The following is a 13271-nucleotide window of genomic DNA, read 5'->3' as shown; positions in this document are numbered from 1 at the left end:
CCTCATATCTATATCAGGGCTCATCTTTGCAGCTGGCAGAGCAAGACAAATTCTGTCCAAAAACACCCCAGTGCCCTCTCCATTCCTCTGATGCAGTACCACATGTTGTTCCCTTCCTTCCTTTCTCCAGAAACACTCATTTTGGCACTCATTTCCTGGCACCCTGACCTCAGTGCCAGGAAAGGTGATGTGGAACAAGTCATCTTGAATGCAATCACACAGCATATGGTGAGACACCCGGGGGATCAGGCCCAGTCAGCATAGGTTCATGAAAGGCAAGCCCTGCCTGACCAACCTCATCTCCTTCTATGACCGGGTGACCCACCTGGTGGATGAGGGAAAGCCTGTTGACATAGTCTACCTAGCCTTCAGCAAGGCCTTTGACATGGTCTCCCACAGTATTCTCCTGGAGAAGCTGGCAGCCCATGGCTTGGACAGGTACACACTCTGCTGGGTTAAAAACTGACTGGCTGGCCAGGTCCAGAGAGTGGTGGTGAATGGAGTGAAATCCAGGTGGTGACCGGTCACAAGTGGTGTTCCCCAGGGGTCAGTGTTGGGGCCCATCCTCTTTAATATTGTTATTGATGATTTGGATGAGGGAATTGAGTGCACTCTTGGTAAGTTTGCAGATGGCACCAAGTTGAGGGGAAGTGTTGACCTGCTGGAAGGTAGGGAGGCCCTGCAGAGGGGCCTGGACAGGTTGGGTCGATAGGCAGAGGCCAATGGGATGATGTTCAACATGGCTAAGTGCAGGGTCCTGCACTTTGGCCACAACAACCCCATGCAAGGCTTCAGGCTTGGGGGAGAGTGGCTGGAAAGCTGTGCAGAGGGAAAGGATCTGGGGGTGCTGATTGATGCTCACCTGAACATGAGCCGGCAGTGTGCCCAGGTGGCCAAGAAGGCCAATGGCATCCTGGCTTGTATCAGGAATAGTGTAGCCAGTGGGACCAGGGAGGTGATCATCCCCCTGTACTCTGCTCTGGTGAGGCCACACCTTGAGTACTGTGTTCAGCTTTGGGCCCCTCAGTCCTAGAAGGACATTGAAGCCCTGCAGCGTGTCCAGAGAAGGGCTCCGAAGCTGGTGAAGGGCCTGGGACACAAGTCCTATGAGGAGCAGCTGAGGGAACTGGGGGTGTTTGGGCTGGGGAAGAGGAGGCTCAGGGGAGACCTTACTGCTCTCTGCAACTACCAGAAAGGAAGGTGTGGGGAGCTGGGGGTCGGCCTCTTCTCGCAGATAACCGGAGATAGGACTAGAGGGAATTGCCTCAAGTTGCAACAGGGGAAGTTCAGGTGGGAAATGAGGAGACATTTCTTCTCAGAAAGAGTGGTCAGGCATTGAGATGGGTTGCCCAGGGAGGTGGTGGAGTCACCGTCCCTGGGGGTGTTCGAGGAAAGGTTGGGCCTGGTGCTTAGGGACATGGTTTAGTGGGTGATAGCGGTGGTAGGGGGATGGTTGGACCAGATGATCTTGAAGGTCTTTTTCAACATCAATGATTCTATAATTCTATGTTCTCCCCGCTTGTCTTTATCCTACACTGCTTTGGTTTAAGCAGCCAGCTGGAGAGGAACAGAGGCTGTAGGACAGCAGACCAGCCAAAAGTTTTTAAACAGAGTAGAGTCTCCTGTTAGGACATGGTGGAAGGATGGGGTAGTCTGCACAAGCTACACATGGAAAGCCATAACTGTAACTTCACATTTCACCTGTTCCTTCATTCTGTTGTAAGTGTACAGGCCTCAGAGACTCCATAAATGTGCTGTGGCTGCAGATGACCATGACAGCAAATTCAACCCTCAAGCTGGGAAATAACTGAGTTGTCTAGAGGATATAGTGTTGAAGGCTCTCATGAACGTAATCCACATGCTGAATCCACCCCAGAACCCTCTGCACTCCATAAAGGGATGCTTGTACTTGCACTCAGTAGTGATATCACCCTCATTCCCCCCACTCCCAAATCCAGCATGCATGCTCTTCTTGATCAATATCTGGATATTTGGCTTCAGTTTGAAAGCCTCTTACCATCTTAATTATTACCTAAGCAGACTGATAAGTTTAGGCTATACAGGGATTTGCATAAAGTATCGAAAAGTATATGTATTGCACATATGCATCGCTATTTTTTTAGCTGGAAGACCTTCTAGTGTTCATATTTATATAGCAGAACCTTCAGTTTGCAAAATTTGCAATGCAGTGTTTCAGCTTGTTGAAGTACTCAAGCTACTTGCTGTCAGGCAGATGTTGGTTCTGCTTATTCCTATATTCCAGAGCTCAAATCCCCCACCCATAACATGGCAAATGAATCCAGTGGTAGCAAGGTGAGAGTTTAATCCTAGAACACTGGAATAAGTTTGCCTGGCCATAATAACTGAGTCCTTAGGAGTGGGATAGAGCTTCTACCAGTGAATATAGTTGAAATACCAAACCCATCCATGGCCAGGCAAATACTGCTCTTTTTCAAAAGGATACTCCTCCACACCTGCCTCTCCATAAGAGTCTGCATTTTAATAGAATCAAAAAAAAAAAAAAAAGCAAATGTGCAAGGGATCCTGAGAATTAACCAGCACCTCTGTCTGGCCTGAGAGAATTTGCATACTTGTGACAAAATTCTCTACTGGCCTCTAATAGGAGAGAGGTCTTAAAATGCATAGGCAACATACACATGACAGCAAAACCATAGCTCTTTCCCCAGTGTCCATGCACACATTTTCTATTCCCCATTCCCACTTTCTATTCCAGTTCTTTTTCCAGTTCATTCCTCCCATTTCTGGATTGTTGTGGGGTTCTGTGCTTCATTCTTTGTTTTTTGTCGTTAATCACGTGCAATGATAGCATATTCCACATTTTCATCTTTGAGGTTCTTGTGAGCCTGATCCGGTTCAACATTACAGTAGAGAGGTTCCTCAGGGCTGCGTTGGGATTTAAAGTCCAGGGTAACATATTTTAGGTCTTTGTTGTCATCCTTGGGACTTCCCATTCTTTCAGTGCTCTCAAGCTATGAAAAGAAAGGGTAAACAACTGTCAGCATGATTCAGTGCCAAGACACAGCTGTTATCAAGGGAACAAGATTTTCCTAGGGGGAAAGGAGAAGTCATGTAAAATGTTACCTTTGGTCATGACAGAGGTGAAAGGACAGAAAATTCTTTCCTTCATCTCCTCTCCTTGATATTTGTTACAACCTCATCTTCTAGCCTTGCTGTCTAGTCTTTGAGTAATTTCTTGGAAATTACTATAATTTGCTCCACCGTGTTTGTTTTTGTTTTGTTTTGTTTTGTTTTCCCCAGTGGAGTTTCCTTCCATTGCCCTCTTTCTCTCCACCTAGCAACATTCCTTTCTCTGGTGACATTAAATGCCATTTCCCCTAATGCTCACAACCAAAAGTGAGCACCAAGGCCCTCATCCCATGGGTCAGCCAGCTCCTCACAGACTATTGGGAAGAGATTCAGGTGCTGTGTGGGAAATCAGTCACTTTTCTTACCTGCGTTGTGTCCCCTGGTTTGTCACAGGTGTCCTCTGCTTGCCTGTTACCTTTGGAAAGAACCAAAACCAGAGGTTTTAGAAGTACAGAAACCCATGACAATTATCTAGATGTTGTCTGTGCTACAGGAGTTTTGGAAAAGGCTTTGGGATTGCCCAGTGAATGAAGTGATGGGTGTGCCAATGCGACCCATCTACCCCGAATCTGGTGAACACGTTGCCCCCACTTTACTTCTCTGAAGTGTTAGGACACGTTCTGTGCATGTCTGGAGGAACATGGCTTTGACTTACTTTGAGAGGAGATCACAGCAAGGAGCCTGCCTTGAGGCTTCCCAGGCTGTGCATGCCTTATCTTCTCCAGGGCAAAGTGAGTTGGGAATAAGCTCACTTGGAGTGGAAAAATGATGGTCAGAGAAAGCTAGAATAGAAAATGAGGCATCACCAGTTTCCACATACCTCTTCTCTTCACCTTTTTGTGGTGCCTGATGCACGATGTTATCAAGATGATAACTACCAGGAGGAGTAGGAGGTACAGGACCACAGAGATTATGATGTACGTGTTTACATCTGGGCTGAAGCAGGAAGAGCAAAAGAGTTACCAGTGTTAGATAACAGCACAGTATGATGCTGGCATAGCCCATTACCAAACGGTGACCAAAAAAGGGGCAGGAATAGCTTTCATGTACTTGGAAGGAGGGGATCAGGTTCTTTGGGAGGAATTCTGTCTTGATTGTTGTAACTGGCTGAACCTTCTGAGTTTTTGCTAAACTATTATTTGTCCCTTTAAAACAAACCACTATTTAAAGTTCAGAGCACAATTCCAGGCTCTCTGAAGCAGGTACTGCTTTTTAAATCCTAGGTTTTCCTGCACCTTGCAAACTAGGAGATGATGTATGATTGTACTCTTGGGTGCTGATGTAGTATTCATGACAACAGATACCTCATGGGGAAAGAAAATCCTTTACATTTAACAACCTGGCAAATGAAGGATGAAATAGTAGCCAAAGATTACTTCACTGTTGACTATTCACGGACAGGAATAAACAAAGTCGAGACAGGCTTTGGGAAAGAATCTGAGAGTTTCTATTGCTACAAAGAGAACAGCCCAAAGAGTTACATAGGCAACTACATTTCCAGGAAGCTACAACTTGATTTCATATGTCCCCTTCTCCCTTTGTAATTATGCTCTGGGCAGGAACTGGAAGAGGAGAGGTCGTCCATTATAAGAATGCCTGTCCCATCCAGCTCCTCTGTAAGCGGGAGTCTTTGCAATGCCCAGAGACTGCCTCCCCCAGGAAGATATGACTATTGTGGACGGGACATCAGTAACTCTTGTCTGTGTTCAAGCTCAGAGGCTTTCTTTTGGCCTTACAGTGGTTGCGTGCTGTTGCCAGGAGGGTTAGTTTGACTCGTGCCTGTAGTAACTGACAACGTTGTTGCAGCTGGTCCTGCAATCACAAACAAGAAGAGAAGAATAATTACTGGGCTGTTATGCATCCCCCATCTGAACTTCCCTGCCATTGCTACCATGGGTGTAACTCCGGGCGTGCTGTGACAGCCAACACAGACGAGGCGCCCAGGCTGTGACCCATGTCTTCGGGAGCTACTGGGAGCAGGCGAAGCAGCAGAAGGATGGAAAGGCAAGGAGCTGCAGAGGAGTCCTGCTCCATGAACCCATCCCAGGAGGTGGCAGAAGTGCTGTAAGTGCAGGCAGAAAAGCTCCCTGGCAGAGATCTGCAGGTAGCAGGGAGGTGTTTAACAACCCTGTGCAGAAGCAGACAGAAATTTGTGCAGACAGAGAGACAGAGTTGGAGAGCGGGTCGGGTTCTCGGTGGTGGGGCACAGGTCAGGAGGGAGAGCAAGCAGGGGAGGCGAGGCCAAAATGTGCCAGCAGGTACTCACGCTTGTCCACAGAGAGCCGGACCTCCATTAGCCGGGTGTAACGAACGCTTCCGTAGGGCGCGTAGAGCGCACACCAGTACACGCCGGAGTCCTGTGCCTGCAGCTTCTCCATGGTGATGGTGATGGTCCTTTTCTGGGTGTCATCCTGGATCGAGGCTCTGTCTTTCTGGGCTTTGTTGATACTCCATGTGTAAGTGGTATCTGTGCTCACCACGAGTTCACACCTGCCAGTCTGATCAACATATCGGCACCAGGCTTTTCTTCCATGGAGGTGAACCTGGCCACGGTACGGGCACTGCACAGAGAGACTGTCCAACTCCCACTTGTGAAACTCTGCAGAATGACAAATGTGGTGTCTGACCCACGATCTGGGGCGTGAAGGCATCCATTTCCCAGCACAATCCGGGCACCTGGGCCAGGCTGTGGCCGTCAGCCTGGGCAGGGCACTTTGGGCAGGCCGCAGGGAGCCGTGCGCCTCGGGGCCCGTGGGGTCTGCGGGGTTCCTTCACCCCATGCTCTGCGAGCAGGGAAGGCGGCGAGCGAGGGCGTGAGGGTGGGGGCTGATGGATGGGGTCAGGGGAAGCCGCCCGCTGTGTGCAGGAGGAGGATGGAGCGGGGCAGCAGTGACGTTGCCTCCTGACAGGACTGGAGTTTGCGTGGGGATAAGGTACTCACCCTTGAAAACATTCAGCGAGATCCTCTTCAGTGGAACATTGCTGTGACTGTAAGCACAGTAATATGTGCCTGAATCCTCTACCTGGAGGTCAGTCATGGTGATGGAAAAATTCCTGTGTATGGGGTCATCCTGTATGGTAACATGCCCCTGTCTGGCCCGGTCTGTGTACTGGTACGTTATTGTGCTGATTATTGCCACTTGACGCTGAAATCCTTGACCTGTCCAGCGGCACCAGGATTTCAATTCCCAGTACTCATCCTCTGCTAGGTAAGGACACAGGACAGAGAGGTTGCTTCCTTCGCGTTTGCTCACCTCCCCAGGTGTTTGGGCTTGGAGACCTGCAAATACCAGAAGTGGTGAGGGAGAGGGGAGCTGGTGCAGGGCTGGCTTGGGCTGTGAGCCTGGAGGAGCCAGGTGTGGGGTGGTCTGAACTGGGGCTTCCCTTCCCTTCCCTTCCCTTCCCTTCCCTAGCTCCCAGGACTGCTGGTATCGGGGCCCCACCACTGTAGGGCCCTGCAGGCAGCAGGACTGGGGAAGGGTGTCCCATGGGAAGCCCCAGCCATGCCCAGCCCTCCTCATACCTGGGAAGCAGAGCAGCAGCAGCAGGAGGAAGACTCGCAGCTCCATGGCCTCCTCAAGCGCAGGGCAGGGGCATTGCCGGGGGCTGCCCAACGCGCCCCATTCCAACGCTTCTGCCCGGTGAGCCCTCCTGCCTCACACTGACGCTGCTGGAGGAAGTGCCTGAGGTCTTGCCTTCCCACGAAGTCCTTCCCCATGTTTTGCAACGCCACCGAATATCAAGATGAGCTCAGGGTGCGTTTGGGGAAGTGGCCGGGAGCAGAGCGCAGCCCGTCCTGACGCCAGAGGCCCTTTGCTGCTCTCGCTTGGCCCTTGTCACGCTCTGCCCTCACGCCAGTGGCAACGGGGCGCTCCTTCGGCCGTGCCGAGGCTTGGGAGCTGGGGCAGGTCCTTTGCTGCAGCCCAGCCCTTCCCTCTGGGCTCCCCGGGTGCCCCCTGCCCAGGCCCTTACCCAAAGTCCCCTCAAGGCGTGGTGGCAGAGAGGCTGCGGCTCTGTGTGCAGGGAGCCTCCTCTGCATGCCATGCCTCCTGGGGCTCTCCTCCACCACAGCCAGTCCCCTTGTTGCCCATGCTGTGCCCAGCACCGAGCCCGTGGGCTGCCTGCCTGCGCTGTGCCAAGCTGGAGAAACCAAACCGAGCCCCTGGGCTTTTGCACAGTTTATTTGACGTGGGACAACCGCACAGGGCCCTGGTGCGGGGGCCCATGGGGAAGTCTCGAGGGTTTGCAGGGAAGTGAGGGAAGTGTGGGCGCTCTGGGGTGAGGCTGTGTTAGCTGCACCAGCGGGGCGGCTCTCAGGCAAGAAGTGGCGATGTGCTGCCCCTGGCAGAGCCAGCGGGCTGATGGCAGAGCCCAGCCTGGGCCACGTGGCAGGGTTTGCCAGGTGTGCGCTGCTTTCTGCCCTTATGAGCCCCAAGAGTTGCCGTGGTGGGAGCCTGTGAGGAAAGCGGGCCTCGGTTACTGTGGGAGGCCAGCCTGGGTTCTCTGAAGCTCAAGGGCAACAGCTTGCAGTTTGGGATTTCTCTCTGGACATGTCTCCAAGCTTAAAAACAGAGATCCTTTTGGTCCCACGTGTAGCGTCAGCTCCTTTCCTCCTCAGACAGCTGTCCAGGGCTGCCTTCTGCTGTCCTACATTTCTGAAAGAAAGAAGGAGGCAGGGTCTTCAGTGACATTGGCCCACGTAGTGAAGCGTACATGTAGGAGGGCTTCTCATCCTTTCCGGAGCGTTAACTGACCGTATCACACCTCTCGCTCCCCATTTGGAAGCCATGGACAGACAGCACGTGCAAATGCCACCCTGTGGCTTCTCTGGAGCCTAGGTGTGCTTTTGCCATTGCGGGTGTGTGGTTACCTCTTTTCTGCAGCTTCCCCTTCTCAGAAGAAAAACGAGGAGCAACATTACCAGCACCTTATTGATGAAGAATCCTAGGAGTGTCCAAAGGGTAAAGCTCCATAAGCTGTCAGGGAAACACAAAGAAAAGGGGAGCAGATTGGCCCATGGAAGAGAAAAGGACTTTACCCAGAACGAGATGCTGTCCTTCATCCTTCCTTCTTAGTATCTTTATCAGCAACACGGACAGTGGGATCGAGCACACCCTCAGCAAGTTTGCAGATGACACCAAGCTGAGTGGTGCAGTCCATACACCAGAAGGAAGGGATGCCATGCAAAGGGACCTGGACAGGCTGGAGAAGTGGTCCCACGTGAACCTAATGAGGTTCAACAAGTCCAGGTGCGAGGTGCTACACCTGGGCCGGAGCAATCCCAGACATGAGGACAGGCTGGGAGAAGAACTCACTGAGAGCAGCCCTGGGGAGAAGGACTTCGGGGTTCTGGTGGGCGAAAAGCTCGACATGAGCCAGCAGTGAGCTTGCAGCCTGGGAGACCAACACAATCCTGGGCTGCATCACCAGAGGAGCAGAGGAGGGAGGAGATTGTCCGCCTCTGTTCTGCCCTTGTGAGGCCCCACTTGGAGTACTATATCCAAGTCTGGGACCTCCAGCACAAGAAGGATGTGGGGGTTCGAACGGGTCTCGAGGAGGGCCACAAAGATGATCAAGGGGCTGGAGCAGCTGTCCTACAAAGCAAGACAGAGCTCGGGCTGTTCAGCACACAGAAGAGAAGGCTCCAGGGTGACCTCATTGTGATTTTCATTACTTAGAGAGGGCTTACAAAAGGGATGGAGAGCACCTTTTGCTCAATCAGATAATGACAGGACAAGGGGGAACGGTTTTAAACTAAAAGACGGAAGATTTTGATTAGAGGTTAGAAGGAAGTTCTTCACTCAGAGGGTGGTGAGGCACTGGAACAGGTTGCCCAGAGAGGCTCTGGATGCCCAGTCCCTGGAGGTGTTCAGCATCAGGTTGGACAAGGCACTGAGCAACCTGATCTAGTGGGTGGTGTTCCTGCCCATGGCAGGGGGGTTGGAACGAGATGATCCTTAAGGTCCTTTCCAGCCTGAGTCATTCTATGATGCTGTGGGAGAATCTCTGCAGAAATGGGGTTTCCAATACACTTCCAAAAGTGCCCTCCTCTTCCCAAGCTGTATTCTAATTTGTCCCCTTCCACAGTATGAGAGCTCGAGCCCTCCCCAGGAAGCGAAGCGTTTATACAGTGCTGTGCAGGAGATGTCTCCCTGCCCCATAGGAAAACCATGGAAGAAACGAACTTGAAAATATCCTTTCCTCACACAACAGGGAAACAAGGACAGGGAAAGAGTGCAGAAAATGACAGTGACCAGGTGGATTCATTGCCACATGGCAGTGAGTGAGGAGAGAAGTCAGTTCCCAGGAAGCTAGGACTTGAGTTCATCAGTCTGCTTCTCCCTTTGTAATTATGCTCTGGGCAGGAACTGGAAGAGGAGAGGTCGTCCATTGTAAGCACGCCTGTCCCATCCAGCTCCTCTGTAAGCGGGAGTCTTTGCTATGCCCAGAGACTGCCTCCCCCAGGAAGACATGACTATCGTGGACGGGACATCAGTAACTCTTGTCTGTGTTCAAGCTCAGAGGCTTTCTTTTGGCCTTACAGTGGTTGCGTGCTGTTGCCAGGAGGGTTAGTTTGACTCATGCATGTAGTAACTGACAAAGTTGTTGCAGTTGGTCCTGCAATCACAAACAAGAAGAGAAGAATAATTACTGGGCTGTTATGCATCCCCCATCTGAACTTCCCTGCCATTGCTACCATGGGTGTAACTCCAGGCGTGCTGTGACAGCCAACACAGACGAGGCGCCCAGGCTGTGACCCATGTCTTCGGGAGCTACTGGGAGCAGGCGAAGCAGCAGAAGGATGGAAAGGCAAGGAGCTGCAGAGGAGTCCTGCTCCATGAACCCATCCCAGGAGGTGGCAGAAGTGCTGTAAGTGCAGGCAGAAAAGCTCCCTGGCAGAGATCTGCAGGTAGCAGGGAGGTGTTTAACAACCCTGTGCAGAAGCAGACAGAAGTTTATGCAGACAGAGAGACAGAGTTGGAGAGCGGGTCGGGTTCTCGGTGGTGGGGCACAGGTCAGGAGGGAGAGCAAGCAGGGGAGGCGAGGCCGAAATGTGCCAGCAGGTACTCACGCTTGTCCACAGAGAGCCGGACCTCCATTAGCCGGGTGTAACGAATGCTTCCGTAGGGCGCGTAGAGCGCACACCAGTACACGCCGGAGTCCTGTGCCTGCAGCTTCTCCATGGTGATGGTGATGGTCCTTTTCTGGGTGTCATCCTGGATCGAGGCTCTGTCTTTCTGGGCTTTGTTGATACTCCATGTGTAAGTGGTATCTGTGCTCACCACGAGTTCACACCTGCCAGTCTGATCAACATATCGGCACCAGGCTTTTCTTCCATGGAGGTGAACCTGGCCACGGTACGGGCACTGCACAGAGAGACTGTCCAACTCCCACTTGTGAAACTCTGCAGAATGACAAATGTGGTGTCTGACCCACAATCTGGGGCGTGAGGGCATCCATCTCCCAGCACAATCCGGGCACCTGGGCCAGGCTGTGGCCGTCAGCCTGGGCAGGGCACTTTGGGCAGGCCGCAGGGAGCCGTGCGCCTCGGGGCCCGTGGGGTCTGCGGGGTTCCTTCACCCCGTGCTCTACGAGCAGGGAAGGCGGCGAGCGAGGGCGTGAGGGTGGGGGCTGATGGATGGGGTCAGGGGAAGCCGCCCGCTGTGTGCAGGAGGAGGATGGAGCGGGGCAGCAGTGATGTTGCCTCCTGACAGGACTGGAGTTTGCATGGGGATAAGGTACTCACCCTTGAAAACATTCAGCGAGATCCTCTTCAGTGGAACATTGCTGTGACTGTAAGCACAGTAATATGTGCCTGAATCCTCTACCTGGAGGTCAGTCATGGTGATGGAAAAATTCCTGTGTATGGGGTCATCCTGTATGGTAACATGCCCCTGTCTGGCCCGGTCTGTGTACTGGTACGTTATTGTGCTGATTATTGCCACTTGACGCTGAAATCCTTGACCTGTCCAGCGGCACCAGGATTTCAATTCCCAGTACTCATCCTCTGCTAGGTAAGGACACAGGACAGAGAGGTTGCTTCCTTCGCGTTTGCTCACCTCCCCAGGTGTTTGGGCTTGGAGACCTGCAAATACCAGAAGTGGTGAGGGAGAGGGGAGCTGGTGCAGGGCTGGCTTGGGCTGTGAGCCTGGAGGAGCCAGGTGTGGGGTGGTCTGAACTGGGGCTTCCCTTCCCTTCCCTTCCCTTCCCTTCCCTTCCCTTCCCTTCCCTTCCCTTCCCTTCCCTTCCCTTCCCTTCCCTTCCCTTCCCTTCCCTTCCCTTCCCCAGCTCCCAGGACTGCTGGTATCGGGGCCCCACCACTGTAGGGCCCTGCAGGCAGCAGGACTGGGGAAGGGTGTCCCATGGGAAGCCCCAGCCATGCCCAGCCCTCCTCATACCTGGGAAGCAGAGCAGCAGCAGCAGGAGGAAGACTCGCAGCTCCATGGCCTCCTCAAGCGCAGGGCAGGGGCATTGCCGGGGGCTGCCCAACGCGCCCCATTCCAACGCTTCTGCCCGGTGAGCCCTCCTGCCTCACACTGACGCTGCTGGAGGAAGTGCCTGAGGTCTTGCCTTCCCACGAAGTCCTTCCCCATGTTTTGCAACGCCACCGAATATCAAGATGAGCTCAGGGTGCGTTTGGGGAAGTGGCCGGGAGCAGAGCGCAGCCCGTCCTGACGCCAGAGGCCCTTTGCTGCTCTCGCTTGGCCCTTGTCACGCTCTGCCCTCACGCCAGTGGCAACGGGGCGCTCCTTCGGCCGTGCCGAGGCTTGGGAGCTGGGGCAGGTCCTTTGCTGCAGCCCAGCCCTTCCCTCTGGGCTCCCCGGGTGCCCCCTGCCCAGGCCCTTACCCAAAGTCCCCTCAAGGCGTGGTGGCAGAGAGGCTGCGGCTCTGTGGGCAGCCTCATGGGTTTCTTTTCCCACATGTGGTAAAATACCAGCTTGCCTTTTCTTTTTTCCTTGCCACTTTTCTAGTCTAAGATTTTTTTTCCTTTTCCTATAATGTTACAGCTTCTTGGTCTCTCTCTCTCTTTTTTTTTATGTGAAGAACATTTTCAACAAGTTTTGCAACTGTGATATAAACTAGGTTATCTTCTTCCATTCTTACTCACTTGGTTTGCTGATAAACAAAGGGGATTCTTTTGTCACTTAGGGCAAAAGTGGACATTGCCTGACAGAACCTGTCCTTTTTTACCCTTTGGTGCTTGGACTGGCCCATGCTGCTCCTTTTACCTGGCAGTGAGGGACAGCTCACCTGTTTTGTTTTATTTGTACCTCATTACTGACAGCTGTTTCAGTGGACTTAAAGGAGTCTTTGGAGAAGAAGGAGCAGAAGATGTTTGCTGTTTCATCTCCAAGTAAAATACATTCAGAGGAAACACTGACCTTTGTTGGTGACAGGAAACAAAGTGAAACTGTGTGGATGGTCAAGTGTACAGCTGCTGAGGTGGCATACTGACAGCAAGGTCTCTATAGGCACGGCTGAGGTGATTTTAAGTACAGGGGAAACAGTGGAAATATTGAAATAAGCCATTCAGAGCAGCTCCTGACATGGCTGACATTCAGCCGGCTGTGAAAATGGACAGCTAACCATGGCCTCCTGGCTCTGCATGTCCTTTTGATTCCCAGTACGATTCAGGAACTGGAGATGATATGGTGAGGGAGCTGGGGTTCAGGAGCAGCTGAATAGATAAGATGAACTGTGGAGTATAGAGAGGAGAGAATGGGTGGAGGAGGTGGGCACGAAGTGAGTTCTTCTGCAAGGAAAACAAGGAGAAAAGAGTTTCTCCAATTTAAAAAATATATATATATAAAATGCATTCACCTACGAAAACAGCCAGCTTGATTTCCTATATTCAGGAGAGCTGAGAATGATCACAAATGAAAATGATCACTAGTATTCTCCAGTGTCTTGTACTGTGATACTGTGAACTTTTTGATGGTGATGTTGTGAACTCCCTTCTGGATGTTATCATTTATGGTGTATCTTCCTTTTTCAGTGTTATTCTCAGAGGCGCTGGTCATCTTTTCTGTACTGACCAGGACAGCACACTCTTTCTTGTGTGTCTTTCTGCACTAGGCTTCCTGCACAGCCTTGTAATCTTTGCACATGTAAAAATACGACACATTGTAGGGGCACTCAGCAGAGACAGTCTCCATCTCCCT

The 13271-nt window shown here is 52.1% G+C and overlaps 1 protein-coding gene across 1 annotated transcript; it reads right to left on the bottom strand.

Annotated features, from left to right (window-relative positions):
- Positions 1–2807: 2807 nt before the first annotated feature.
- LOC118255279 (polymeric immunoglobulin receptor-like) lies at positions 2808–11553 on the bottom strand. The gene is made up of 9 exons (XM_035561352.1): positions 11508–11553; positions 10856–11194; positions 10181–10513; positions 6050–6388; positions 5375–5707; positions 4845–4920; positions 3929–4044; positions 3474–3523; positions 2808–2990 (listed from the first exon to the last, which is right to left on the bottom strand). The coding sequence occupies exons 1-9, from the start codon at positions 11551–11553 to the stop codon at positions 2808–2810; spliced, it is 1815 nt and encodes a 604-aa protein (XP_035417245.1).
- Positions 11554–13271: the final 1718 nt, after the last annotated feature.

This window comes from Cygnus atratus, chromosome 24 (genome assembly GCF_013377495.2).
Source record: "Cygnus atratus isolate AKBS03 ecotype Queensland, Australia chromosome 24, CAtr_DNAZoo_HiC_assembly, whole genome shotgun sequence".
Classification (NCBI taxonomy): domain Eukaryota; kingdom Metazoa; phylum Chordata; class Aves; order Anseriformes; family Anatidae; genus Cygnus; species Cygnus atratus.
The sequence above is the reverse complement of the archived record's forward strand: the minus strand, read 5'-3'. Positions and strand labels throughout refer to the sequence as shown.